The 25,220-nt window shown below is 48.4% G+C and overlaps 2 protein-coding genes and 1 long non-coding RNA gene across 7 annotated transcripts; 2 read left to right on the top strand and 1 right to left on the bottom strand.

The window, feature by feature from the left end:
* Khnyn (KH and NYN domain containing) lies at positions 1-21,674 on the top strand. Of its 3 annotated transcripts, none has more exons than XM_029566819.1 (8): positions 1-132; positions 972-1,189; positions 1,695-2,821; positions 2,956-3,086; positions 3,171-3,267; positions 8,005-8,112; positions 8,309-8,410; positions 21,468-21,674. In XM_029566819.1, the coding sequence occupies exons 2-8, from the start codon at positions 989-991 to the stop codon at positions 21,484-21,486; spliced, it is 1,785 nt and encodes a 594-aa protein (XP_029422679.1). In that variant the 5' UTR covers positions 1-132; positions 972-988; the 3' UTR covers positions 21,487-21,674. The 3 variants fall into 3 exon arrangements, with proteins under 3 accessions (XP_029422679.1, XP_008838006.1, XP_029422680.1); XM_008839784.3 differs by lacking the exon at positions 21,468-21,674 and adding an exon at positions 8,955-9,570; XM_029566820.1 differs by lacking the exons at positions 1-132; positions 21,468-21,674 and adding an exon at positions 8,955-9,570 and having other exon boundaries at positions 1,070-1,189; positions 1,670-2,821.
* Positions 9,845-14,481, bottom strand: Sdr39u1 (short chain dehydrogenase/reductase family 39U member 1). Of its 3 annotated transcripts, none has more exons than XM_008839786.3 (6): positions 14,391-14,481; positions 14,059-14,165; positions 13,898-13,980; positions 13,449-13,570; positions 12,519-12,662; positions 9,845-12,287 (listed from the first exon to the last, which is right to left on the bottom strand). In XM_008839786.3, the coding sequence occupies exons 1-6, from the start codon at positions 14,464-14,466 to the stop codon at positions 11,875-11,877; spliced, it is 945 nt and encodes a 314-aa protein (XP_008838008.2). In that variant the 5' UTR covers positions 14,467-14,481; the 3' UTR covers positions 9,845-11,874. The 3 variants fall into 3 exon arrangements, with proteins under 3 accessions (XP_008838008.2, XP_008838010.1, XP_008838009.1); XM_008839787.3 differs by having other exon boundaries at positions 10,524-12,287; positions 14,381-14,411; XM_008839788.2 differs by lacking the exons at positions 13,449-13,570; positions 14,059-14,165; positions 14,391-14,481 and having other exon boundaries at positions 13,898-13,979.
* LOC115071489 lies at positions 12,285-13,027 on the top strand. The gene is made up of 2 exons (XR_003850578.1): positions 12,285-12,588; positions 12,759-13,027. It is a non-coding gene; the product is annotated as an uncharacterized LOC115071489 (long non-coding RNA).
* Positions 21,675-25,220: the final 3,546 nt, after the last annotated feature.

Here is a 25,220-nt window from a genome sequence, read left to right as displayed (position 1 = left end):
TATTCGTTGAGGACAAGAGAAGGCTCGGTTGGGTGAGGAATCCGGGAAGGCCCACCCCGATTCGGGCCCCCTGCCCCGGACTCCTGGGCTGGGGGCACCTGGAGGCTCCGGCGGGACCCGCAGCCTCGGCGGGTAGGCGCTTCCCTCCTGGGGCCGGAGGCTGGGAACGGGGGGCGGGGGGGGGAGCTCGGCTGGATCGGGGGCGGTGGCCGCGGCTACTGTGGGCGGGCCGGCGGGTCCCTGGTCCCCCGGAGGGGCGCAGGGCGCGGGGGGGAGGGGGGGCGGGGGGGGGAGCTCGGCTGGATCGGGGGCGGTGGCCGCGGCTACTGTGGGCGGGCCGGCGGGTCCCTGGTCCCCCGGAGGGGCGCAGGGCGCGGGGGGGAGGGGGGGCGGGGGGGGGAGCTCGGCTGGATCGGGGGCGGTGGCCGCGGCTACTGTGGGCGGGCCGGCGGGTCCCCGGGCCCCGGGAGGGGCGCCGGGGGCGGGGGGGAGGGGAGGCGGGGAGGTGGGAGTGGCTAGAGATGGAACAGGGCAGATCGGGGACCCCCAGGATAGCCCAGTTCTAGCCTCGGCGTGGACGCATAGCTAAAGAGGCCATCTTTGACCCGAGGACTGCAGAGGCCCCCGAGTATTGGGACTGTTTCGTCACCCATCTACTTCTTAGGACCTCCAGAGCGAGCTGGAGGCCCCTGACTCTTCCCTCCTTAGGGCGATGGTCATCAGTTTCCTCAGGCCAGTTCTTTGTCTCAGATAGCCTTGTTTACGCATGACTGCGGGTCTGGGCGAGGCCTGCGTATGGATAATTTCCCACCCTCTCCACCCACAAGGTGGACTCGCTACCTCCTAGGGTTGTTTACCCGAGCTGTAACCCGGTGCGACCTGTTGATGGTTGGTGTAGACCGAGAGAGACCAGGATTTGGGCTGAAGGCAGACAGAGGATCTGAGCCACCCGCCACCATCTGCCCTTCTAGGACCCGGGGAAGAAGCCATGTCTGGTTGGCAGTCTGCCTTCCCAATTCCCGACCGCTTTGCGGTGTCTGCAGAGGCAGAGAGCAAGGTTCGTGAGCAGCAGGCTCGCTTGGAGCGCATCTTCAGCGTGAGGATGTGCGTCCTGCCTAAAGACTGCCCAGAGAACCCTCACATCTGGCTGCAGCTTGAGGGCCCCAAGGAGAATGTCAGAAGAGCCAAGGTGAACTCTTCCCCCCAATCCTCCTAGGAAACTAGGACGCTGTCCCTCCCCGCTAGAGTCAGAGGAGGGGCTGGGGAAGATCGCCTGGTCTTTGCCACCTTTATCAGCCTCTATGCCCCCAAGCTTTGAGGAACTTCGTAATTCTCTTTATCTCGAGTTTTGGTTTCATTTCTGCCTGACTGCTCAGGTGCTGCCTGCACTGGGGAAACAAATCACTTCTTCCTCTTGAAGATAGTAGAGGTAATCCCACAGAGCAGGTGGCCCTGCTGAGGAATTCACTGGGGATGGGGGTTGCAGGGAGGCTGGCCACATTGCTTTCTTTTGGAGTCTGGGAGGAATTCTAATATGGCTCTGCCACTTGCCAGCCCTCCATCCAAGTTTCCTGATCTCTACAACGGGAATAGTAGTAGCTACCTGATGACCCAGGCACCTTGAAAGTCAGGGGAGAGTAATGAACCTCAAGGGAGTGACTTCTAGAAGTTTCCTCTTCTGACCTTCCCTCCAGGAGTATCTGAAGGGGCTCTGCAGCCCAGAACTGCAGAGTGAAATCCACTACCCGTCCAGACTGCACTGCATCTTTGTTGGAGCCAAAAGCTTCTTCCTTGATTGTCTGGCGTGGAGCACATCCGCACATTTGGTGCCTCTGGTTCCTGGCTCTCTGATGATCAGTGGCCTAACTGAAGCCTTTGTGATGGCTCAGAGCCGGGTGGAGGATCTAGTGCAGCGGTTGAGCTGGGACTTGCAGCTGCAGCCATGTCCTGGAGCCCCGGAGAGTGCCAGAGTGCTGAGAGACTTCACTGCCTTGATACAGCCCCTGGAGGATCCCTACGAAGAGGCCTTGCTGCAGCTGTCCCTGGCTGTCCAGGAAGAGCTCCTAAGCCTGGTGCAAGAGGCATCCAGAGGGCAGGGGCCAAAAGTACTGTCCTATAGGGAGGGGAAGATCATAGGCCTGTTGGGTGCTCAGTTCCAGGGAGCTAGAGCTCACTTGAATGAAGGTGGGGAATCCCTGGGCACTGGGACTGCAGGGCAGGGAGAGTCAAAGGCAGCAAGAGGAGAAAGTCATACTGTGGAGAAGGAAGGAGGCAAACAGGATGGTCCCAAGGAGATGGATTCAGGGTGGAAAGAGTCACCTGGGGAAGAGGCTTCGAAGACAGCAGTGACTTTCAAGTCACAGCCAGCAGGTGGAGGAGCAGAGATGGGGTCCCTGAAAGGAAAGGCCTTGGGGAGGCAGCAGGTACCCCAGCAAAAAGTAGGGTTCACTGTGCAAGGTGAGCCTCCCAGTGCCCACGTCCCCTGTCAGAGGGCAGCTCAACCCCGAGGAGCCTCTCTCCTCCAGCGGCTCCATAATGGGAAAGCCTCACCTCCAAGAGTGCCTAGTCCTCCACCCGCACCAGAACCCCCATGGCCCTGTGGAGACCGAGGAGATCGGGGAGACAGGGGAGACAAGCAGCAGACTGTGACTCGAGGTCGAGGGTCTCCGAGGAAACGAGGCACCCGTGGGGGCAATTTGGTCACTGGCACCCAGCGTTTCCAGGAAGCTTTACAGGATCCTTTCACTCTGTGCCTTGCCAATGTGCCTGGCCAGCCAGATCTCCGCCATATTGTCATTGATGGCAGCAACGTGGCCATGGTGTGAGTAGTTGGTGGGGCTGATTCCTGGGAAGGGAGGATGAGACAGACATCGCTGTCTACCTTGGGACGTCTGCTGAGGGATTGGTACTGCATCCGGGGTGCCAGCCTGCTCTGCTGGGTCTCTTTATTTGCAGGCATGGCCTCCAGCACTACTTTTCAAGCCGTGGCATCGCTATTGCCGTGCAGTACTTCTGGGACCGAGGGCACCGTGACATAACTGTCTTTGTGCCTCAGTGGCGCTTCAGTAAGGATTCCAAGGTCAGAGGTGAGTTGGGTCTTGTCATCTGTCCTGGGAGAGGCTCTGTTTCCACCTTGAGGAGAACCCTGTTGTGGTGTTCTTTTCCTACAGAGAGTCACTTCCTGCAAAAGCTGTACTCCCTCAGTCTGCTTTCCCTCACCCCCTCACGAGTCATGGATGGCAAGAGGATTTCCTCCTATGATGACAGGTACTTACTCCTCTCCTGGCCCCAAGTTTGATATTTAAGGAGCCTAGCAGGAATTGGAGTGGCAGCTCCTGACCTCTCTGTCTTCCAGCCTCAGTAGAGGAACATAGTTAGTGTTCATGTGTCCTTATGACTGGCAGGTCCATCAGCTCTGTAGGTAAGATGAGATGGACTGTAGACTACTGTGTTTTCCTGCTCATCATTCATTCATCATACTAAACGACACCTTGTTTTTCTATAAAGTGCCTTACTATCTAGAAAATTACTGGTTTATAGAGAAATGGGAAAGCTGGTGACATAAATAGGTGACAGAATTACCAAATATATAGAGAAGTTCCTTGAACATTTTGGGAAAGATAAACATTCAAAATAAATGAAATGAGCAAACACAACCCCTGGCTAATAGGTTTCTATAGAACGTAGTATAGTGGAAAGGTCCAGACACAGAATCGGAACATCTGACTTGGAGACCAAATCGCGCTAGTGGTTGGCTCTCTCTGTGGCCCCATCTCTCAGTGAATTCACCTCTTTGTCTCAGGCCCTTCTCCATTCATTCACCCTCCTTGTGACTATGAAAAGAAGATAAGGTATGTGCTTGCTTCACCCAGGTGCTAAGCCAGAATCTAGTCACACACTGCTTACTATTGCATGGGTTCCTTTAAGAATTGCATGAAGCTGGGTGTGGTAGCCCATGTCTGTAATCCCAACACAAACATGGGAGGCTGAGGGTGGAGAATTGCCATGAGTGTGAGGCTAGCATGAACTACATAGTGAGTTCTAGGTCAGCCTAGGCTACAAAGTAAGACCCTGTCTCAATAAACTAAAAAAAAGTGTTGCATAAAATATGATGTCTGTTTTATAGAGGTAGAGACAAAGGGTAAGTGGTTAAGTCCATTGACAAAGGAAAGTTAGAATCAAGTGACCATATAGATTAAATAGAAAAAATAGGATATGCTACTGCCATACTTGTGCATATATGGTATGGCAAGCACACACATTTTAAAGCTAATCAGCTCTTTAAATCTTTTTCCAGCTATACTTATTCCTTAGGACATTATTCAGTTTTAAAAAATCAGTTTCCAAATCACAGCTTCCAATCATTTTTTAGTGTCTTTTCCTGTTGCTGTGATAAAATACTCTGATAAAAAGCAACTTAAGGGTTGGATAGATACAGCTCCATGACTAAGAGTACCTGTTACTCTTCCAGAGGATCTACATTTGGTTCCCAGCACTCACATCAGGCAGCTCACAACAGCCGGTAACTCTAGCTCCAGGGAGCCGATGCTCTCTTCTGGACTCTACGGGCACATACACGCATAAAATACTCTCTCTCTCTTTCTCTCTTTCTCTAAAATCTTCACACACACAAAAAGTAGCTTAAAGGCTGGCTAGATGGCTCAGTGAGTAAAGGCACCTGCTACTGAGTCTGACAGCCTGAGTTCAGTCCCTGGGACCCACATGGTAGAAAGAGAGAATGAACTGATTCCTGCAAGTTGTCTTCTGACCTCCACATATGCGCTGTGTCACATGTGTGCACACAAACACAAAATAAGTAATTTAAAAATGTAAACAAGGCAATTTGAGGAAGGGAGAGTTTCTTTTAGCTTACAGTTCCATGACAGTCCTATGCCACTGTGAGAGCTGGGAAGTCACAGTGGCAGGAGCTTGAGGAAGCACATTGCAGCCATACTTGGGAAGAGAGCAGTGGGTGCATGCATGCTAGTGCTTAGCTTGCTTTCTGCATTTATGGGATCCAGAATAACCTGTTTAGGGAATGGTGCCCACAGTGGGCAGGTCTTTCTACCTTAATTAACATTGTTAAGATAATTCCCCACAGATATGCCCACAGGCCATTCTGACCTGGGCCTCTTCCCAGTGATTCCAGATTGTGTCTAGTAGACAATTAAAATTAATACAGTGCTTATATGTTTTGTCTTTTCAAATACTTAACTTTTACTCCTTAAAGGTAAATAGTACTTTACAAAAGGTACTTCACTTTCTCCTGATGTTATTTATTTATTTATTTATTTGGACTAGGTCTTGTGTCTCACTATATAGCCTTGGGCTGGTCTGGCACTTGATCGGTAGGCCAGGTTGGCCTTGAGCTTGGGGCATCTTGTGCCGCTGCCTCCCAAGTACAGCTATTTTGTTTTGAGTCTAGACTTCACAATTTACCCAAGATGGTAACATTTTTTCCACATCAGCACTGAAAGAGAATTGATGTTGAAGATTGAGTAAGTTTTAATACAGAGCTTTGTAGGGCCTGGTAGATACATAGTATAAATGGGGAATTCTGACTTGGGAATCAGCACAGTGCTGCACAGCACAGGCCTCTGAATGAGTGCTGCTAAGCAGGATACATCCTGTCATGAGCAGAGTAAGCCACTTAACCAGGAAGCACCTTTTGTATGCTTCACATATCCCCTCAGCTTGTTTCCTAGACATCTGTCATGCCTAATCCTGATTCCCTGTGAAACTGTAAATCAAACATTACAGGGACTCAGAGGGAAGGGACTCCTGTTCTGACTGGGATTCTACAGAATTGAAAGGGTTGGGAGTTTTTGTTGGTTGGGAAAGACATAGGATAAGCTGGTCTCGTGACTTAAAACCTCTTAGAAAGGCCATGGCCCACCACCTTATCAATCTTGCTCTGTGACTCAGAATCACCAAAATGGGAGTTGGGCATGATAAAATCCAAGCACTTAGGTAGAGATGGGAGGATCAGGAGTTTGAGGTTAGCCTCAGCTATTCAATGAATTGGAGGCAAGCCTGGGCTACATGAGTCCTTGTCTCAAAAATCAAAACAACAAACTTACTAAAGTAGGTCCCAGGTGTCTTTTTTAAAAAACAATAATTTTGGAACTGGAGAGATAGACGTGGTTAACAGCTTTTACTGTTCTTTCAGAGGACCTGAGTTCAGTTCCCAGCACTCACACCTGGTGACTCACAACCACCTGTAACTCCAGCTCTGGGGAAATCTGATGCCCTCTTCTGGCCTCTGTGGGCATTGCACTCATGGGCACCCCCCCCCCATACACATAATTAAAAACTGCTAAAAATATATCTTAACATTTTTTTCTTTTTGGTCTTTTTGAGACAGGGTCTCCCTGTAGCCCCAGCTGTCCTGGGTTTACTATGGAGACCAGGCTGGCCTCAAACTGACAGAGATCCGCCTACCTCTGCCTCCCGAGTACTGGGATTAAAGGCGTGCGCCACCACGTCTGGCCCTATCTTAACATTTTTAATTTTTATGTTTTTTTTTTAAAAACAAGGTCTAAGTAGCCTAAGCTAGTTTTGAACTCATCGAACAGCTGAAGATGACCTTGAACTTCTAGTTCTCTTGTCTTTACCTCCTAAATGGTGAGACTGTTGGTGTGTGTCACTAAGCTCAGTTTATGTGGTGCTAGAGATTGAACTCAGGGCTTTGTGCATGTGAGGTGAGCAGTCTGCTGACTGAGTTGCATAACCAGCCCTGCAGGCATGCATTTATTTCTTTTAAAGTTCCTCAGGTGGCTTTCATCATCAAGACTTTGGGACCATTTTGAGATGGAGGGAACAGTTTGAGGAACAAGTCAGAGGACCTGTCAAGAGTTAACGTGTTGAGTAAAGTCAGAGAGCAAAGTGCAATGTGTTCATTGATTTTGGCTCGAGTTGAGGGCACATTAGGAATGCTGGAAGAGAGAAGGCTACAGGGCAACGTGGAGATTGTTTCTAGAGGCCCTTAGTTCCCAGGCCTAGACATGTGGACTTCGCGCAAGGTCCTTCACTTAGGGGTGGGTGGGGGTGAAGGGCAGGTGCAGGAGTGCTGTGTAGGAGAACATGCTTTCTTGGGGGACAGCAGGTAAGACTGGAGGGTGGTAGATGGTTAGATAAGGCAAGTGAGTTGTTAGGGGCCAGGTGTTATCTCAGTTGCAGTGTCTGAATTATGGCCCAGGAAAAAAAAGCTGCGGAAATTATCTGGAGTGGAAGGCTTTTCAGAGGGAAGGTGGAGATTGTGAGTGACTGGTGGGGTAGGGTGGGAGACAGCCACAGCTAGTAGCTCTTACTGCTCTTAGCGGCGACAGTGTTCAGGAAGGGCTGTGGTAAACCGGATGCTGTTGGGAGACTACCTTGGATTCATTGTTACCTCCTCTCTGAGCCTTGGGGCTGAGTCTAGGGGCACAGGCTTGCGGTCACAGCCACTTGGGAGGCTGAGGCGGAGGACTGACAGTTCAGAGCCTTCCTGGACTACAGAGTGAATTCAAGGCTAGATTGAGTACCTTAGCAAGAGCCGCGCTCAATAGTTTAAAAAAAATTTTTTATTTTATGTGTACGAGTGTTATGCTTGTATGTAGGTTAGTGCACCCATGTTGTGCAATGCCCGTGGAGAACAGAAGAGGCTGTCAGATCCCCTGGAACTGGATTTTTGGACAGTTGTTAGCTGCCATGTGGGTGCTTGGGGTTGGAACCCGGGTCTTCTGCAAGAACAGTCAAGTGTTCCCAACTGCTGAGCCATCTCTCCAGCCCTGAGCCTCTCTCAGTTTTTAAAAACAGTTCTTTGGGCTTTAGAGTTCAGTGGTAAAACACCTGCCTAGCGTTTATGAGGACCCAGGTTCAGTTCCCAGCAAGCTGCCCCCATGCTTAAATAAATGAGGTGAGGATTGATTTCCATCAGCAGAAGTGGGTTATAGTTGTTGATGACATACTGTGTGGTTGGAGCCTTGGAAAATCCCAGAATGGTTTCTGTGGTTTTTGAGACAGGTTCATGGTGAAGCTGGCTGAAGAGACTGATGGGATCATTGTCTCCAATGACCAGTTCCGGGATCTGGCAGAGGAGTCTGACAAGTGGATGGCGATCATCAGAGAACGGTGAGGGAGCTTTCTCCTTGAGAATAGGGCACAGACTCAGAGCTTTGTCTAAAACCAGCTCTTCTCTAGCCTCTGGGTGAGAATTCCCGGAAGGGATTTGAAGCTGCCTCAAAGGATGGTAGCCAGTATGATCTGCTGGTGTTGGTTTGGTCTCAGATGCAGGGACATCTCTGTGACTTCCTTTTTCCTCATCCAGCTTGCTGCCCTTCACCTTTGTGGGAAACCTCTTCATGGTCCCTGATGACCCACTGGGACGAAAGGGCCCCACCCTGGATGAGTTCCTGAAGAAACCAGCCGGGTAATGCCCTCACTTCTGCAGGTGTCGCTAGGTCTGCTCCTCTTTGCAGGCCTGGGTGGAAGTGTCTCAGTTTGGGTCTGCTTAATTCTGCAGTTGCCTGGGCTGGCCTTTAAAAGCTCCCCAGGGAATCCTGACACAGAACTTTCTGGTTGGGAGAGAAACTTGTTTCATTGTTTCTCCTAATCAGTATGTTTGATGGTGCTTGTATGAGAGCCCGCTGTACCTCTACACCCTCTGTTGGCTTTTTAAGCAAGTGATTGCATTTAGGACTAGAATAGATACACATCCTGTCGGGGTTTTCATCTTCCTGGTTCCTCTTAAGTGGGTTGATACTGCCGCTCAGTGGTCATTTTAGGAAACTTCAGAATTACTCTCCTAGAGCTGGTATTAGGAAGTGCAGTTGGGGTCTCTCTCTCTCTCCCCCCCCCCCCTCTCTCTCTCTCTCTCTCTCTCTCTCTCTCTCTCTCTCTCTCTCTCTCTCTCTCTCTCTCTCTGCTAATTTTTCTCCAACATGCTTATCCGTTCTTGTTCTGTTCTTTCCCAGGGACCAGGGCTCTGCTAAGACTCAGCGTCCCTCTAGGGGCTTTGCTGAACATGGTAGTCAGCAGCCGGGGAAGGAAGAGGAAAGAGGTGGTGGTGGCCTTAGGAAGACCCGAGAGACAGAGCGGCTCCGGCGCCAGCTGCTGGAGGTGTTTTGGGGTCAGGATCACAAGGTGGACTTCATCCTGCAGCGGGAGCCATACTGCCGGGATATTAACCAGCTGTCTGAGGCCCTGCTGAGTCTCAACTTTTGAGCCTTACCTGCGTGCATAACTGCTGCCTTGTTAGATCCAGCCTCCCCCCAGTGAGCCCCTTGTGTGACAGTCCCTCTGCTGCTCAGACTCTGACCCAGACTCATTCTAAGATGGTGCTTTGGCTTGAGGAAGTACCAGGGAAGAGCATTTTCATGTGGGAATACTCTTCCTGGGGTACTTTGGGGCAGGTCCATGAAGTGACTCACCCTTGAGTCAGGGCCTCAACCAGCTCTCAGGAGGTTTGGGTCACTCTTCTCAACCTTGTCTTTGCACATGGGTTCTGTAGGGAGTTGAGGCTGCTCCTTCCTGAAGACCAAGACTGTTGGTTCTACCTCCAAGCTGAGTTGGGTGAAGGTTAGGGTGGCTGGAGTGACCAAAAAGCTGACCTTTCTTCCTCAGGCTGCTGCTCTGAATGGCCAGGACAGGTTGAGTTCTCCTGGGAGTATTAGAGAATGCTGGGTTTTGGGGGGGCTATAGTGCTAAGGGGGGTACATGGCGGTGGGGTTGCAGAGCACTAGGGAAGACAGTGGGGGAGCAGGCTTCCAGTCTGAGTTGTGCCTGTCTGTGACCTTGACGGAGTTGCTTGGCCTTTACATATATCTATAAATAAGGCGTTAAAAATACTTTTTTTGAGGAGGAATGACAAAACAGAGGTAAGCTCCTGGGAGGAAATGTCCTTGGATCAGGTCTCAGGTGTGTCTGCCTGTGGCTACACAGGTCCCCAACCGAAATCTCTTTCAGGGATGTGCATTCTCCACATCCACAGCCCACACCCTGGGTTTTAACACTGCATCTTCACTGCCACATGCCCTGTTATGGCTACTACACCCTTGATTTTAACACTGAACCTTTAGTAGAAAATGCCCTGGAATGGCTGCATCCCTTTCCAACGTCCTTCAGCATCCGAATTTACAAAAGAGTTAAGTTAGTGCTGACTGTTTGCATTATCTGAACACTCAGGATTCCTATAAATGGCAGCCAGCTGGTTGCATTCAAGTGCTTGTTTACAGATTAACAAATGGGTCAGAAAGGCTGTTTTTCACTGACAATGTTAAAGGGATCTACCTAGAATTTTCTTTATAGGAGACCCGGGTTGCATTAGGCAAGACACACTCTGCTGTGTGTACAGTGACGGAGGGCGGCAGGGGTTCCATCTAGAAGGAACAATTTTCTGGGAGATGGAAGCCGAAGCATCGGAGCGGGAAAATACCTGATTGGTCACAGACTAGCTCCACTGTCCTGTCCTATCTTGAATGCTACAGGTCACTGTCTTGTACCTGCTTAAACTCTTCCCGTGTCAGGGAATTTACTACTTGCAAGGTAGCCCATTCCTTACCTGGACATATTAATCACTTCCTCTAGTGTAGCCTAATGTGCTTTTCTGTTACTTTTACATTTGAGGCCAGTCATTCCCCAGGAATAATACAGAGCTAGTCAACTTGGAGTCCAGGACCAGACAGGGGTAAAGGTGATCCTCGGTTCAGTTGTGTTTGGGACCTGCAGCAAGTCCTGAATAAGATCCCTTTCAGAACCTGGCTTACTCCCTGAGTGACACAGGGGTTTGAATACTGCCTGTGGAGTTCCGTGATCAGGAAGAGGGTCCCTAGGTCCCAATGTTGTTGCCTTTGTCTCACTGGGTGAATTATACAATGCTAGGCAGACTGACCCAGGCTGGAGGCAGCTGTAGTGAAGACAGGTTAGTCAGGGAAATGAGTGACTCCTTCTGCCAGGGGAAAAGGAGACTGGTTCATATGGTCTCACGTGGGGGCTGCTGGAACGGCTTCTGGTTAAGTTGTGGCTGATACCATACCTTTAGGTAGATAAAAGGCCCTAGAGGAACACTTGGGAGTCCTTTTCTTGCGATAGGGTTGGGTTTGAGTCTGTGATTGCTTCCCTGTTCTTTTCACTTTCTGTGATGGTGGGTGTACAGTAGGTGAGAAGCACCTTCTCCCCTTTTATGCTGAGAGCCTTGGAAGGCTGACATGTCTCCCAAGCAACTGTGAGGCAAATTCTAGGCTTCTTATAGACAGGGATATCAGCTTTGTCTTACTGCATTGATGAGCTGGGATTCACATGTTTATTAATCCACTGCCATTTGGTGACACACTGAAGACTGACCTACTGAGGGGCCTTGTCTGCCGACATCCTTTGAACAGGTGGTCAGGTGATCCTTTATCTTCTGTTCTCTATCATGACCATGTGTCTCACCAGCTCATTTGGCAAGAGGGACCAAGAAAGGAAAGGGCGGAGAGAGACTGTAATGAAGAAGAGTCATCTAGGGTGTTAGTTCTTGAGATAAATTCCGGGAGAACCTACACCAAAGAGATGAGCTGAAGCTAGCGATGTAATTAACCTTTATTGTCCTAACTGTAGACCATTCTCTACACAGCATAAAGGAGAACTAGGGCAGCAGTGTGACACAGAGAAACCAAACTTGGAAATTGTTGTTACCAGGAGTTGATGACGTTACAACTCCTAGAGACTGGAGTTTCTCAGGGTGGAACAACAGAGCAGTGAGAGGAAAGCGAGGGGAGAAATCCCAAGATGCCATCCTCGATGGCTTCTGATGTCAGGTACAAGACCACCCGAGCGGATTGGATTCACAGTATCTAACAGGAAGCCTCCGTACAGGGACAGGTCTCAGCCCCTGCCCTGGGTCTCCCTCCCTCCTTAGGCTATGACATCCTTCAAGGCAGCCCCCAACTCTGGGAAGGAATACTGGTAGCCAGTGGCCAGTGTCCGCCGTGGGATAACCTTCTGGCCCTCCAACAGCATGATGGCCCGCTCTTGCCCAAAGATAGCTTGTACCACGGTGCTGGGGACAGGGATGAAGGCTGGGCGGCCCAGGGCAGCACCCAGGGCCTGGGCAAACTCAGCATTGGTGGTGGTGGAGGCTGGAGCCACTCCATTCAGCACTCCCTGGACGTGGTTTGCTTCAAGGGCATGATTCAGAATCCCAGCCAGGTCACCAATGTGTATCCAGGGGAAGAACTGGTGACCTGAGCCGATGGGGCCTCCCAGGCCCATGCGGAAGGGCAGAAGCATGTGGCCAATGGCACCACCCCCACGGCCCAGCACAATCCCTAAAAGCAGGCAAGGGAGGGGTGGTGCTTAGCCTTGAAACAGCCCAACTACTCTCCATTTTTGCCCCTTCCTCCTTTCTAAACCCCGTGTGGACCTGGAACTGAAAAAAATTGAGAGCTGTGGCTGTCCTTGGAACCTTCCCTTGCAGGTTGGCTGGAGTGATGGCATCCTCGCCCTGTAAGCTCAGCCCAGAGAAATCAATCCACCTTGCCTGTTCCCCGGGCTCTCACCTGAACGCACCACCACCTGGCGTGTAGAATCTCCAGGAAGCTTGGCTGCTGCTTCCCATTTGGTTACCAGGTTGGAGAAAAAGTCAAAGTTCCCTCCCGGGCTGTCTTCGTCATACTCCTCAGTCAGGCTGGGCTGGTAGTAAGCTGTGGGAGAATAGCACTCATGTGCTCTGGGTGTCCTTGTCCTGCCTGGCCCTATTTTCTTGGCCTTACCCTCTTTGACCCTTTCTATCTCCACAGGGGAAGTGCCGTGGAAATTTCCCCTTGACCTTGTCTATGACTTGATCTGTTCTTGCCTGGAAGTGTGGCCTTTGGTTGTAGGGCTATCCCCAGAGGCTGCTAAAATGCAGTGGTTAAGGACAGAAACTTGGGTGCCAGGCCACCCAAGCTCCACCATTCGCGACCTCTGTGACTTTGTGGAATTTTTGCATCTTTAAAATGGGAGTATTTGTACCTACCTCATAAAGCTGTTGTGAGGATTAAATAATACAGTATGTATTGAACACTTAGAATAGTGGCTGTTTGCAAGTATTTCGTCCCAAAGGTGACACGACAATTCAGAACTCTTCATAAAGAACTGTGGTACAAAAAGCAACGGTCTTGGGAGTAGGCAGGCTTTTCTACAGCACTAGGAGAGAGGGCCACCAGTGAGGGCTCCGAGCACTCAGGCTCCGGATGAGCCCACTTCCCATCCTTTTCTGCCTTTCTTCTCTCACAAGTACCTCATAGTCATCTAACCAGTGAAAATACAGAGGTCAGGAAAGATCTGCATAGCGGCAGGGCTTCAAGGTTACTCTGGAAAATGGGAAAGGTCAGTGCTCTGGGGTGGTGGAGATGGTGGTATACCGCTAGCCACAGGGGCTGGAGCTACTCTCTCTGCTACCCCCTTCTCCCTGGTCGATTTAAGAGGTTGGTGATCTGCAGACATACCTACGCCTGTGACTAGTATCCAAGCCCGGGGAGGTTGTGAAGCTTTGGAGATGGCTTCTGCCAGCATGTGGGTGGTGTCCAGGCGACTGGCAAGGACTTCTTTTTGGAAGGTTTCATTCCATCTGCAGAGAAAAATGAAATAAGGAAAAAAGTACATACAGGCACCCGTATCTCAACTGCTCATCCTGCCCTATCCGTTTACACCCACCTGCTCTCATTCCAGTCAGCCAGACAACTGACTTAAGTCTCCATGCATTACTCAGGACGCCCAAGAAGGACACCTTTTCCCTCCCTGATAGACACGGACTATGTGTATTTAGCCACAGCAGTGGGTTTTCTTAGCGGGATGGATGGGCATGTGCACGGTGCAGCTCCACCATGCCAGCTCACAGGAGGCAGCCCTCTCCTCCCGGGGCTGCGGAGGACATCCGCTTTATGGCCCTGCTGACCTTCGCAGAGGGTTGAGGATGTTCTCTCCAGCCAGGTTGATGACAACATCGCAGCCGGGCAGCCCCAACCTAGAGAGCTCATTCTGTCAAAGAAAGCACAGTGCTCACAGATCCCGTCCATCCGGTGCAAACTGCCTTCCCATCCAGCTTTCCGGACGTACCCACGTGATTCGACTGGGCCCAGGCTGTCGGGAGACCAGCGTCACTTCGTGGCCCCGGGCTTTCAGCAGCTGGGTCAGAGCGGTCCCAATGAACCCCGACCCGCCACCTGGGGGGAGAACACAAACTGTAAAGACCCCGGGAAAGGAGGCAGACCGTCCGCACCCCGGCTGGCGGCCCCGCCGGACCCCAGGCTTCTCGCCCCTCCCCTCCAAGCAGGGGTGACCAAGGGGGGACCCCGGAGGGTCGGAGAGACCGAGGCCAGGTCGCCGGCGGCGGAGGGCGAGCCCTGGGCCCGCCCCGACTCTTCCTGCCCGCCCTCACCCACAAGCACCCGCATAGCGCGGGGGACCAGCGGGCGTGGGGTAAGTGCTGAACACACTGCACATGCGTAATTCGAGTCTGTGCATGCTCCCGCCCGTGGCCCGGAAGTACTTATCACAGGGGGAAGGGAGGTGGAAGGCAGAAGGAGAGGAGGACGTGCAGAACAGCGTACTCCCAAGGAATCCGACAGCGATCCAGACCCGGAGCTCTAGCCTCCGGAACTGCACAGTCTGGATATTTGTGCAGTTTGGTGTGTCAGCACCACTATGGATTTCTTTTTCTTTTCTTTTCTATTTTTTGGTCTTTTGAGACAGGGTCTCCCTGTAGCCCCAGCTGTCCTAGAACTCGCTATGTAGACCAGGCTGGCCTTGAACTCACAGAGATCCGCCTGCCTCTGCCTCCCGAGTGCTGGAATTAAAAGGCGTGCGCCACCATGCCCGGCTTACTGTGGATTTCTTTTTCTTCACCCCATTTGCTCTTTTCTTACTGTTCTGCCTCTCCCTGTCACCTGTATAGTTCCAAATTTCTCCTCATATAAAATAATCCTCCAGCACTCTTTTCTCTCCAGTTAACCTCGGAGGTTAGAAAAGGGCATCTGATCCCCGGGAATGGGATTTTTGATGGTTAACTGCCACGTGAGTGCTGGGAATTGAACCTGGGCCCTCTACAAGAGCACTGCTGTGCCATCTCTCCAGCCCCTGATTTCCGTTTTCTACTTCCCAATTCACCCCATATGGTTTATGCCTTTATGAATCATTTCCTCAGTCTCCAAAAACCCAGTTGGTAGTGAAGATTAACCATCATACCTTGTCTTCAGCAAAGACACTGTTAAGTTGGTTTAGCCAGAATTATGCTTACCTTGGTATTTCCTCACGACTCTAATAGTAAAAAAAAAGAAGTTGCAGGGTCTGGAGAAATAGCTCAGTGGTAAAGAACACTGGTTGCTCTTGCAGAGAGGACCTGGGCTCAGTTCTAAGCTCCTACTTGGGGGCCCACAACTGTTTGTAACTCCAGTTTCAGGGAATCTGACACCTTCTGGCTTCCTTGGGTGCCAAGCATGCACATGGTGCATGTACGTACATGCAGGCAAACACTCATAAAATAAAAACAAACCTTTAAAAAAGGCAGTTGTGTAAGTATAATGCTATTTTAAGATTTAAAGAAAAACTATGCTATTTTTAGTCTTTAAAATTTTTATTTGTGTTTTTGTGTGTGTAGGTATTTTGCCTGTATGTATGTGTGCAGTGCCCACAAAATCCAGAAGGAGGTGTTGAATCTGCTGGAACTGGAGTTAGGGAACATTATTAGCTGCCCTGCAGTGCTGGGAACTGAACCCAGGTCCTCTGCAAGAACACCAAGTGCTCTTAGTTGCTGAGCCATCTGTCCAGCCCCAACTGTGCTATTTTAAATAAATTGATTTCTTTTTGGTCTTTTTGAGACAGAGTCTCCCTGTAGCCTCAGGTGGCCTGTAACTCACTATGTAGACCAGGCTGGCCTTGAACTCACAGAGATCCACCTGCCTCTGCCTCCCAAGAACTAAAGGCATGCACTACCATGCCCAGCAATAAATTGACTTTTGAAAGTAACAATAAATGCATGAGAGTGATGGTGAGGAAACTCAGGGCAGCCTTTCCCTGAGGAGGTAAAGTGTGATCAGGGAGGAGTGCTCAGGGAACTTGAACTTCTTATTTCTTAGGTCAAATAATGGGTACATGGTATTCATTTTATTTTTCTTGGTATTGTCTGAAATATTTTATAACAAAAATTTGTTTCAAAATTTATAGTCATATTTAAGATATGCAAAACTTTATGTAACTTTATTTTTTCAAAAACATTTTCTTTTTGTCTTTTTGAGACAGGGTCTCTCTGTAGCCCCAGCTGTCCTGGAACTCACTATGTAGACCAGGCTGGCCTCGAACTCACAGGGATCTGCCTGCCTCTGCTTCCCAAGTGCTGGGATTAAAGGTGTGCACACCCAGCCCTGAATTTATTTATTTTTATTTTAAAAATATTATTTTTATTTTATGTGTACGAGTGTATTGACTGCATGTACTTAAGTGTGCCACCCGTGTCATGCAATGCCTGTGGATGTCAGAAGAGTGCATCAGATCCCCTGGATGTGGAGTTACAGATGGTTGTTAGCCACCATGTGGGTGCTGGGAATCGAACCCAGGTCCCTTGCAAGAGCAGCCAATGCCCTTAACTGCTGAGCCATCTCTCCAGCCCGTTTATTTTTATTTTATATGTACGCATGTATTATCTACATGTAAGTGCACTCATGTGGAGGCCAGAAGAGGGCATCAGATCCTCTGAAACTGAAGTTACAGATGGTTATTAGCTGCCTCATGGGTTCTGGGAACCAAACCCAGGCCCTCTGCAAGAGAAGCCAGTGCCTCTAACCACTGAACCAGCTCCAGTCCCAAACTTATTTTTTTGTGACAAGGTCTATTTCTGTAGCCCAGTTTGGCTTCAAACCCAGGGCAATTGTACTGCCTCAGCCACCCAAGTTTTGGGAATACAGGCTTGAGCTACCACATGCAGCTTAAAACTTCATGTAATTAAGTTGCCCATGAACATTTCTTCTTGGTAGTGGAACAAACTTAAACTCACTCAACAAAGGAAACCATCATTTCTAATTCAAACTTCTGTATTCTCATTTTTGTGTTGACAATATATGATGCAAATGTCTCCCGTTCTGTGACTGTTCTTTTCCAGTTAAAGATGTTTTTTAATGAACAGAAATATTTCTTGTAGTCCAGCTTATCAAATAATTTTTATTTCAAGGCAATAGCTCTCAATTATGGGGTGATTTCACCCACTCCTCAAAAAATATACATTTCCAGTTGAATCTAGGGCCTTATACATGAACTATAGCCCTAGCCCTCTGTTAAAAACTTAAACACAAATTACATTTATTTATCCATTTAGTGTGCATGTATATGTGCTTGTGCACATGTGTACACGTACCACAGTGTGCACGTGGAACTCAGAGGACAACTTGTGAAAGTCAGTCTCTCCTTCTACCCTGTGGGTTGCAGAGATAGAATTCAGGTCATCAGGCTTGGCTGCAGGTACCGTCTTGCTGGCCCCATAAACTTTTTTTTTTTTTTAAATTTGAGGCAGGATCCTAGTTGCCCATGTAGCCTTGAGCTTGTGATCCTCCTGCCACATCCTCCTGAGAACCTGGGATAACAGGCCTGAGCCACCAGATCTAGTGAAAAGAGATATCTCACTATTTTTCATATATATATATGTATGTATATTTCTCTTTATATATGCACAAACGTGCATATATGTGTGTATGTATATTTTTTCTTGTTTGTCTGAAGTTCAAACTTAATTGGGCATCCTGTTTTCTCTCCCTCCCTCTTAAGCCTTTGACAATATCCTTATCATTGGATGATGTCTCGGAAACATTTTTTTTTGTCACAATGGGTGCCAAGAGGTGGAATCTGCTGGCACCTAGTGGACAGAGATGAAGGCTACTGCTTTGGTAACGAGAATTTATTTAGTTTAGAATGTCAATAGTGAAAAGTTGAGAAACTTGCTTCAAGTTTAGTGCTATTTGTGTGCCTTGAAGAAATCATCCCCATCTTAAAGATAGATATTTTCTTATGTTATCAGAAAACCGTCTTTCACATGTGCACGGCTGGAATTGATTCTTGTCTTTAGAGTGGGAGTCAGTTTATTTTTCTCATGGGTATTTGCAACGGACCAGCCCAGACTGGAAGCAGTTCAGTCCGATGGGAACAGGGTCCTCGAGAGAGTGGGCAAGGATTCGGCGAGTGGCAAACAGACAGACACAGAAGAGCTTGGTGAAGGTCTGAGTGTATTTGTGCAGCTGCAAGGTTTGAGATATATACAGCAAAGACTGCAAAATTTCATTAACAGCATGACTGTTCTGTAATTCATCATTTTCAGTTTCAGAGATAAAAGTGAAACAGTTTTGCCAACCATCATGTATAGCCAAAACACATTTCTTTATCTTATCAGCCTGGTACCAGCCAGCAAATTCCTGCTTTATGATACTGTGGTTTCTACTACCAGTTTTTATTACGCACTCAGAATTCTGCTTAGCTTTGTGATTTCAGGTCAGAATGACCTTAAACCACCAAGTACTTTCAATATCAACTGTGCCTGATACTACATTTTTAACTTTACTTTAATTTGATATTATTCCTTTCTCATTTATGGTGGGCCATAGGGCTTCTAAGTTATTTTTTAATTCCATAGATCCTAAAAATCATCCCATGCTAGGGATCTATGTAACTATCCTTCCCAGCTCTCTTGTTGATTTTTTATCAAAAGACACCAAGGTGGTCTTGATCTTGCCAATTTATCCATGAATTGTAATGAATACCAAGAAACCCTTCTTCCATCTATATTTACCCATCTATGTCCCTCTTCATCAGAGGCTCCTGTATATGGTAAAGGCTCATCTGTTGGTTCTGGAAGTTTAAACATACTCCCTTTCCCTTTTCCTTCTAGAAATTTGTTATTCCCTGGACTTTCCAGCATTAATTCTGCTTGACTGCTTCTTGCTGCGTCTAAAATGGCTTTCATTAATAGTGATGCTTCTGGAGGCAAAGTTGTCTCAGGTGATTGAGTTCCTGAGAACTCTTCCTGCATACTAGGATAATTAAAAGATTTCAATAAAGGCAGTGACATCGGTGTCAAGGACACCAGGTGCTTTCCGGGCCCCTTGAAAGCCCTTGATACAGTGACAGTCAGAAAGATAATAGCAAGTAAAAGCACGCCAAGTGCACAACATGTTTTTTAGCACAGCCAGTTCCAAGAGGCAACCTTCCTTGAAGTTTCAGCCTCAACCCACGGAGGATCTCACGCGGGCTCCATTGGAGATGGCGTGACAGGTATTTATGTGGATTCCCACTCTCCCGAGGCTCCTCCCTTGCTCTAACCAAGTGTTCATGTATAAAAGTGTCGGGTTTGGGGCTCTGTCCCGATCTGGGTCTTCAGTTGATGCCTTTGCACCAATACCACACTATATAATTACAGTAGTTTTAGATGACTCGATGCATGGATTCATGGGAGTATCTTAGACTGGGTTTCCCCCAAACAGATCCTGATACAAAAAATTGAATGCAAATAGTTTATCAGTGATATGATTCTTAGAAGTATTTACAGAGGAATGAGGAAATGAAACAGAGAAGGAAAGAAGGGAGGAAGCACAGTGTGTGCTGGTGAGCATGTTACCTCTGTGGGCAACTGAAGGTTTACCTCACCTGGGGCTTCGGGGAGATGGCAGAGGACATGGCTTAGCATCTGTCAGAAGGGCGATGAAACTGGGCTCTTCGTCCACCAGCGTTGAGACTACTTCAAGGGCATGTGTCTCCTAATATGTGCTGGCTGAGCATGCTCTTATAACCAAACAAAGATGGAAAGACGAGAGAGAGAGAGAGAGAGAGAGAGAGAGAGAGAGAGAGAGAGAGAGAGAGAGAGAGAGAGAGAACCAGCCCTAGAGGCTTGCTTTGGCGAGCAGTCACGCAATACTGCAGGACAGGCCCACACTGAGCTCATTTCATCTTGTCACTGAGTCTTCAAGGCAGAAGCCATTTCGCTTCATAATAAAGTCTTTGAATAGATAATGAAAATATGTACACATACACAATGGAATTTTATTCAGCTGTAAAGAAAAAGGAACTTGTTAATTTAGCAGGAAAATAATTGAAACTGGAAAATATTATGTTAATTGAGGTAGCCCAGACACAGAAAAACAAATAGCTCATGTTCTCTTTCATGTGCAGATCGTAGCTTTACATTTTTATATTTGTGCATTTATGTGCGAGTGTGTGTAACTAGAGAAAGGCTCATGAAAGGGGAGGAAAAGAGGCTGGGAGAGGTAGTAGAACACAGATGATATGAAAGTCGGAGGGGGACTACTGGGGTGGAATGGTTTAAGTAGGGAGCGGGGACAGAAAGAAGAGAGGAAAGGTTCAGGGGAGGGTCAGCAAAACTAAGGCCCTGAGGTAAATTAAATAGCGGACAAGCTATTTAAAAGATAAAATTGAGTGCTCGAGAGGTGGGTCAGCAGTTAAGAGTACTTGCTGCTCTTTTTTTAAAATTGAGTTTTAAAAATTTCATACATTTCCACTCAAATCCAGACCCCCTCCCCCATGCATGTCTCCCCATGCCCCCACCGAACCCTATGCACTCTGCCATACATGCTGAGTCCTATTCATTCAGGTGTTTGTACCCAAATGTCCTTCAGTGTAAATGCGTCCACTGGAGTCTAGTCAACCCATCCATTGGTCACATATAAGTCATACTCTACCTCACCCAGCAGCAATAAGTCTCAAATAGTTCTCAATCTAGTGCTGGCCGGCCACCTATTTATCACCTCCCCTTTGGGCCCTTGTTTAACTGAGCTGACACGGGTCCCAAGCTTGACACCACCACTGCTACAGGCTCACATGAGCAAGCCTCCAGGGGCGCAGAGGCCTCTACCTCCCTGTGTTCATGAACAAGCTCTGGCTCTTACAATCTTTCTGCCTCCTCTTCTGCAATGGTCCCTGAGCTGTGGGTGGGTGAGGTTCCATATAGGAGTCCCATCCTATACTCTAGGGTCTCTTATTCTCCAAAACTTGGCCAGTTGTGGCCTTCTGTGTGCATCACACTCTGCTGTACAAGGAAGCCTCACTGGGGAGAGTTGAGGGGTGCATTAGCCCTCTCTCTACCTATTATTCTGCTATATTCCATGAGCCTTAGTTGTAGAGATTGGACTGCAGATGTGTCACCTAATACTGGGCATTTCCCAGGTGTATGCTCTCTGTGCCTGACCAGATGTGCAACTCTGCAGTAGCCTCCATCTGTTGCAAAAAGAAGCTTCTTTGGTGAGTGCTGTATGGCATGTTTGTCATGCTAAGGGAGGTCTCTTCTATCTGGCACTGTGTTCCCTGCCCAGGAGCTCCCAGGTATACATACGCATTAATGTTCAGACACTCTATGTTAATTTCTCATAGGGTTTCTAGGGCATCACTTTACGTTCTAGGTTTCCTATCCCTTCCCCCATTCACTTATCTCCACTCTTTTCTCTCCCATCCGGCTTCCCTCCTTCCTCCCTCCCTAGTCACTGTTGCTGCTCTTGAAGAGGACCTGAGTTCTATTCCTGACACCTGTGTTGGATGGCTCACAATTGCCTGTAACTCCATCCAGATGATCTGACACCCTCATCTGGCCTCTGCAGGCACCTGCGCACACAGACGAAGACGCCCCCCCCACTCCTCCTCACCCCCCACGCATTAAAAAAAAATAAAGCAAATCTTAAAAAAAGAAATTAGGGGCTGGAGAGATGGCTCAGCAGTTAAGAACACTGGTTGTTTTTGCAGAAGACCCAGGTTCGAATCCCAGCACCCACATGACAGCTAACAATTGTCTGTAACTCCAGTAACTCCAGTTCCAGGGGATCCGATGGCCTCTTCTGTCCTCTGCTGGCCTTGTGCGACACGGGTGCACTTACCTACATGCAGACAATACACTCGTACACATAAAACAAAAATAACAGCCAGGCGTGGTGGCCTTTAATCCCAGAACTTGGGAGGCAGAGGCAGGCATCTCTCTGTGAGTTCAAGGGCAGCCTGGTCTACATAGTGAGTTTCAGGACAGCTGGGGCTACAGGGAGACCCTGTCTCAAAAAGACAAAAAAAACATTTTTAAAAAGAGATTAAAAAAATTTGAATGGAGACACCCTGTCTAGGTGGATAGAACTGTTGCCAGAAGCTGTAGGTTACTAAACAAAAAAAATCCCAATACCAGGGATAGGCTACCTCCCTGAGTTGTTTGTTGGTCAGGGGGGTCCCTGAGGCCTCTAGAACAATGCAGGCAATTGTCACCGCTGTCATTTGCCCACCAGAACTAGATGGTAAGGGTGAGGAGGTGTGTGTGTGTGTGTGTGTGTGTGTGCAGAGGCCCAGATGTCTTTCTCAGTTGCTTTCTTTTTTTGGCCTTTTTGAGACAGGGTCTCCCTGTAGCCCCAGCTGGCCTGGAACTCACTATGTAGACCAGGCTGGCCTTGAACTCATAGAGATCCACCTGCCTCTGCCTCTCAAGTGCTGGGAATAAAGGCGTGTGCCACCATGCCCAACTCAGTTGCTCTCTTTTGAGACAGGGTCTCTCACTGAATCCGAACCTCGCCATCTTGGCTAGACTGGCTGGCTAGAGGACGCCTAGGATCTGCCTGTCTCCATCCCCCAGCGTTAGAGTTACAGTCATGTACTGCTATGCCCAACTTTTCATGTGGGTTCTGGGTGTCTGGACTCAAGTCCTCGGGCATGGCAAGCACTTTGGGTTTCTGTGTTGAAACCTTGAGAACTCTCTGCTTTACGAACTTCAGTCCTTGCTTTTAAGGTCTTCGATGGGTTGGTAAAGCCCACTCATATTGTGAAGGGAAGTTTGTTCCAAAATCTACTGATTAAAATGTTAGCAACATCTGAAGAACCTTTACAGGGAAAAAGCTACAATCTATACAGCTGCAGTTGGTCCTGAGGCCATTATTAATAGTCCTCTCTCTCCTCTGGTACCATTTCTGTTTCTCCTCCTTGACCAGCCCTGCTGTTGGTTGAGATTCTTTGTCTGTTGGGGTAGTCCAGATCTTTATCTCTGTGGTTACTGTGCCTCTGTCAGGATATGGTGACTGCAACTGCATGTTATAGTTATCACTGGGCATAGACTCAGCAAGAAGGATTTATACTCCCCCCAGGGCTATGATTGCATTGTTATGTGGCAACAGCTCTATCTCTTCATGGCAATCAGGGTCACATGGTAACTTCTCTGTTGCCTACAGATCTGTGAAGAGAAGCTCGACATGACAGCTGGTAGCCATAGCTTTCGATTTTGTCTAACCCTTGCTGTATACCTGGATCTGGGGGAAATGAACCAGGTCCCTTAAATAAGTGAAGTAGGACCAAAAGTCATAGAGACAGATGAGCTGAACTCTCCCAGTAGATTACTAGGAGTGCCTCCTTGTGATCTGGTAGCTCTGATATTATCCAGCTCACAATGGACAGTTCTCATCACACAGTCAGGTCCTGAGGTCAGATACTTAGTGTCTACTAGGGACCACTGGTGTAGGGGCTCATTTCCTATGATAAGTAGTTTTCGCTGTGTATGGCACAGCCTTACTGCAGAAGCCTAGAGATCACCTACTACGGCATATAAGCCACTGCACACGGTACCTACCTTTGTCATGCCATCTCCTGGGTCATTTGGCCAAGTGCCAAGGATGCTCATCAGCAGCCTGAATCTCTTGCAGGCTCTGCCCTTGTTTGCAGACATCCTCTGAAAACTGACAGCAGCATTCTGAGACAATAAGTGTCTCAGTTTAAAATTCCCAAGTGTGATATACACTGCTTGCAAACTCCAAAGAGGCCTACCATGCATTGCCTCTGCTTGGGCTCCATGCTGTTAATATAATAAACCACTCGGGTGCCTGCCAACTGTCTGAATATAAAGGTCCTTTTGGACTATATCGAGAGAGAATAAGTGGGTTAACACAGTGAGAACACCGGGTGAATGCTAACTACTCTGATCCTTCTTCCTGATGGTGATGAAAGCATACACTTCCTGATCAAAAGTCACACAAGTGCCAGAGGCCATGTTGTTCTAGTCTAGTAAAGACACAACATGCAAAATAGCAGCAGTAGAGCCTTCCAGCTGGAGAAGCTGACAGTGGGTCATTGTTGTCTGCCATAGTATAGTTGGTTTTCCAGGGAACCATCCTATGCATTATTTGTCTTGGATAAATAAACCAATGATGTTTTATTTAGGATGCTATTTATGAGCTATCTTGTCTGGGAGGGGTGTGGGCACTATTGTGTGACACTTCCTGGGGAGACATGAACAAACGTCACCTCACCTCAGATAGGGAACTAATGCCAGACTAAAGTAACATTAATACCAAAGTCCAGCTTGGTGAATCAGTGAGTTTACCTGGGGCACTTCCAGGAATATGGGTGAGGAATTACTTACAGGAGTGTGGGTGACTCAAATGCAGCTGCATCACCAAAGCCCATCCCACCATGGGTGATGACTCACAAAAGCTGGAACCAACATTCCTTCAGGTAAGATTGGGGTCTGCTGTTCATTTTCCAAGTTCTATGCTGGGTTATTGTTTGCCTGAGTTCCCATGGGTCTTGTGTTTGCTGACACCATTGCCGTAGAATCATATGAGCAGGTCCTCAGGAGCCTGTAGGACTGTTTCTGTATGGTCATGCACCTCCTCCCTGGCTCTTACAATCTTTCCACCCCCTCTTCTGTGATGGTCACTGAGTCTTGGGTGGGTGAAGTTTAATAAAGGGGTCCTGTCCAAGGACCATTATTTAGCAGACTCTTGATCTCTACACTTTGGCTATTTGTGACCTTCTGTGTTCCTGGCCCTCTGCTGCAAGAGGGAGTTTCATTATTGAGAACTGTAGAAGAGCTGATCTTCCTAAAACAAGGGACTCTAGATAGGCTGACTAGACTCAGTGGATGGACTTGCACTGGGAAACAGCTGGGGACATTGACAACACAGTGGGCTTTGACAGGGGTAACAGAGTATATGGGCTCCAGTGGGGGGGGGGCTATGGGAGGGTGCAAGAGGGGAAAGGGTAGAAAGATGATTGAGAGATTTTGTATGAAATGCACAAAATTTCAATAAAATACACTGAAGAAAACAAAAAAGAAAAAGGAAAGACAAAAGACTACAAATGGCCAAAGCATAGAGAATAAGGGTCTACAGAATGTGGGTCCTTGGACAGGACTCCTGTATTAAATTCCAGCCAGGCGTGGTGGTGTACTCCTTTAATACCAGCACTTGGGAGGCAGAAGCACGTGGAAGATTGTT

This window comes from Nannospalax galili, unplaced genomic scaffold, assembly GCF_000622305.1.
Source record: "Nannospalax galili isolate Female #2095 unplaced genomic scaffold, S.galili_v1.0 scaffold1119, whole genome shotgun sequence".
NCBI lineage: Eukaryota > Metazoa > Chordata > Mammalia > Rodentia > Spalacidae > Nannospalax > Nannospalax galili.
This window is presented reverse-complemented; position numbering and strand designations above follow the sequence as displayed.

Excerpts from the sequence above, each read along its gene's own strand:
- Sdr39u1 (XM_008839786.3), bottom strand. The coding sequence starts at position 14,466 with ATGCACAGACTCGAATTACGCATGTGCAGTGTGTTCAGCACTTACCCC. Across the intron at positions 12,663-13,448 it reads GATACTAGTCACAGGCGTAG|CTTACTACCAGCCCAGCCTG; the intron begins GTATGTCTGCAG and ends ATTCTCCCACAG. Across the intron at positions 12,288-12,518 it reads CCAGGTGGTGGTGCGTTCAG|GGATTGTGCTGGGCCGTGGG; the intron begins GTGAGAGCCCGG and ends GCCTGCTTTTAG.
- Khnyn (XM_008839784.3), top strand. The coding sequence starts at position 989 with ATGTCTGGTTGGCAGTCTGCCTTCCCAATTCCCGACCGCTTTGCGGTG. Across the intron at positions 3,087-3,170 it reads TAAGGATTCCAAGGTCAGAG|AGAGTCACTTCCTGCAAAAG; the intron begins GTGAGTTGGGTC and ends CTTTTCCTACAG. Across the intron at positions 8,113-8,308 it reads ATGGCGATCATCAGAGAACG|CTTGCTGCCCTTCACCTTTG; the intron begins GTGAGGGAGCTT and ends TTCCTCATCCAG.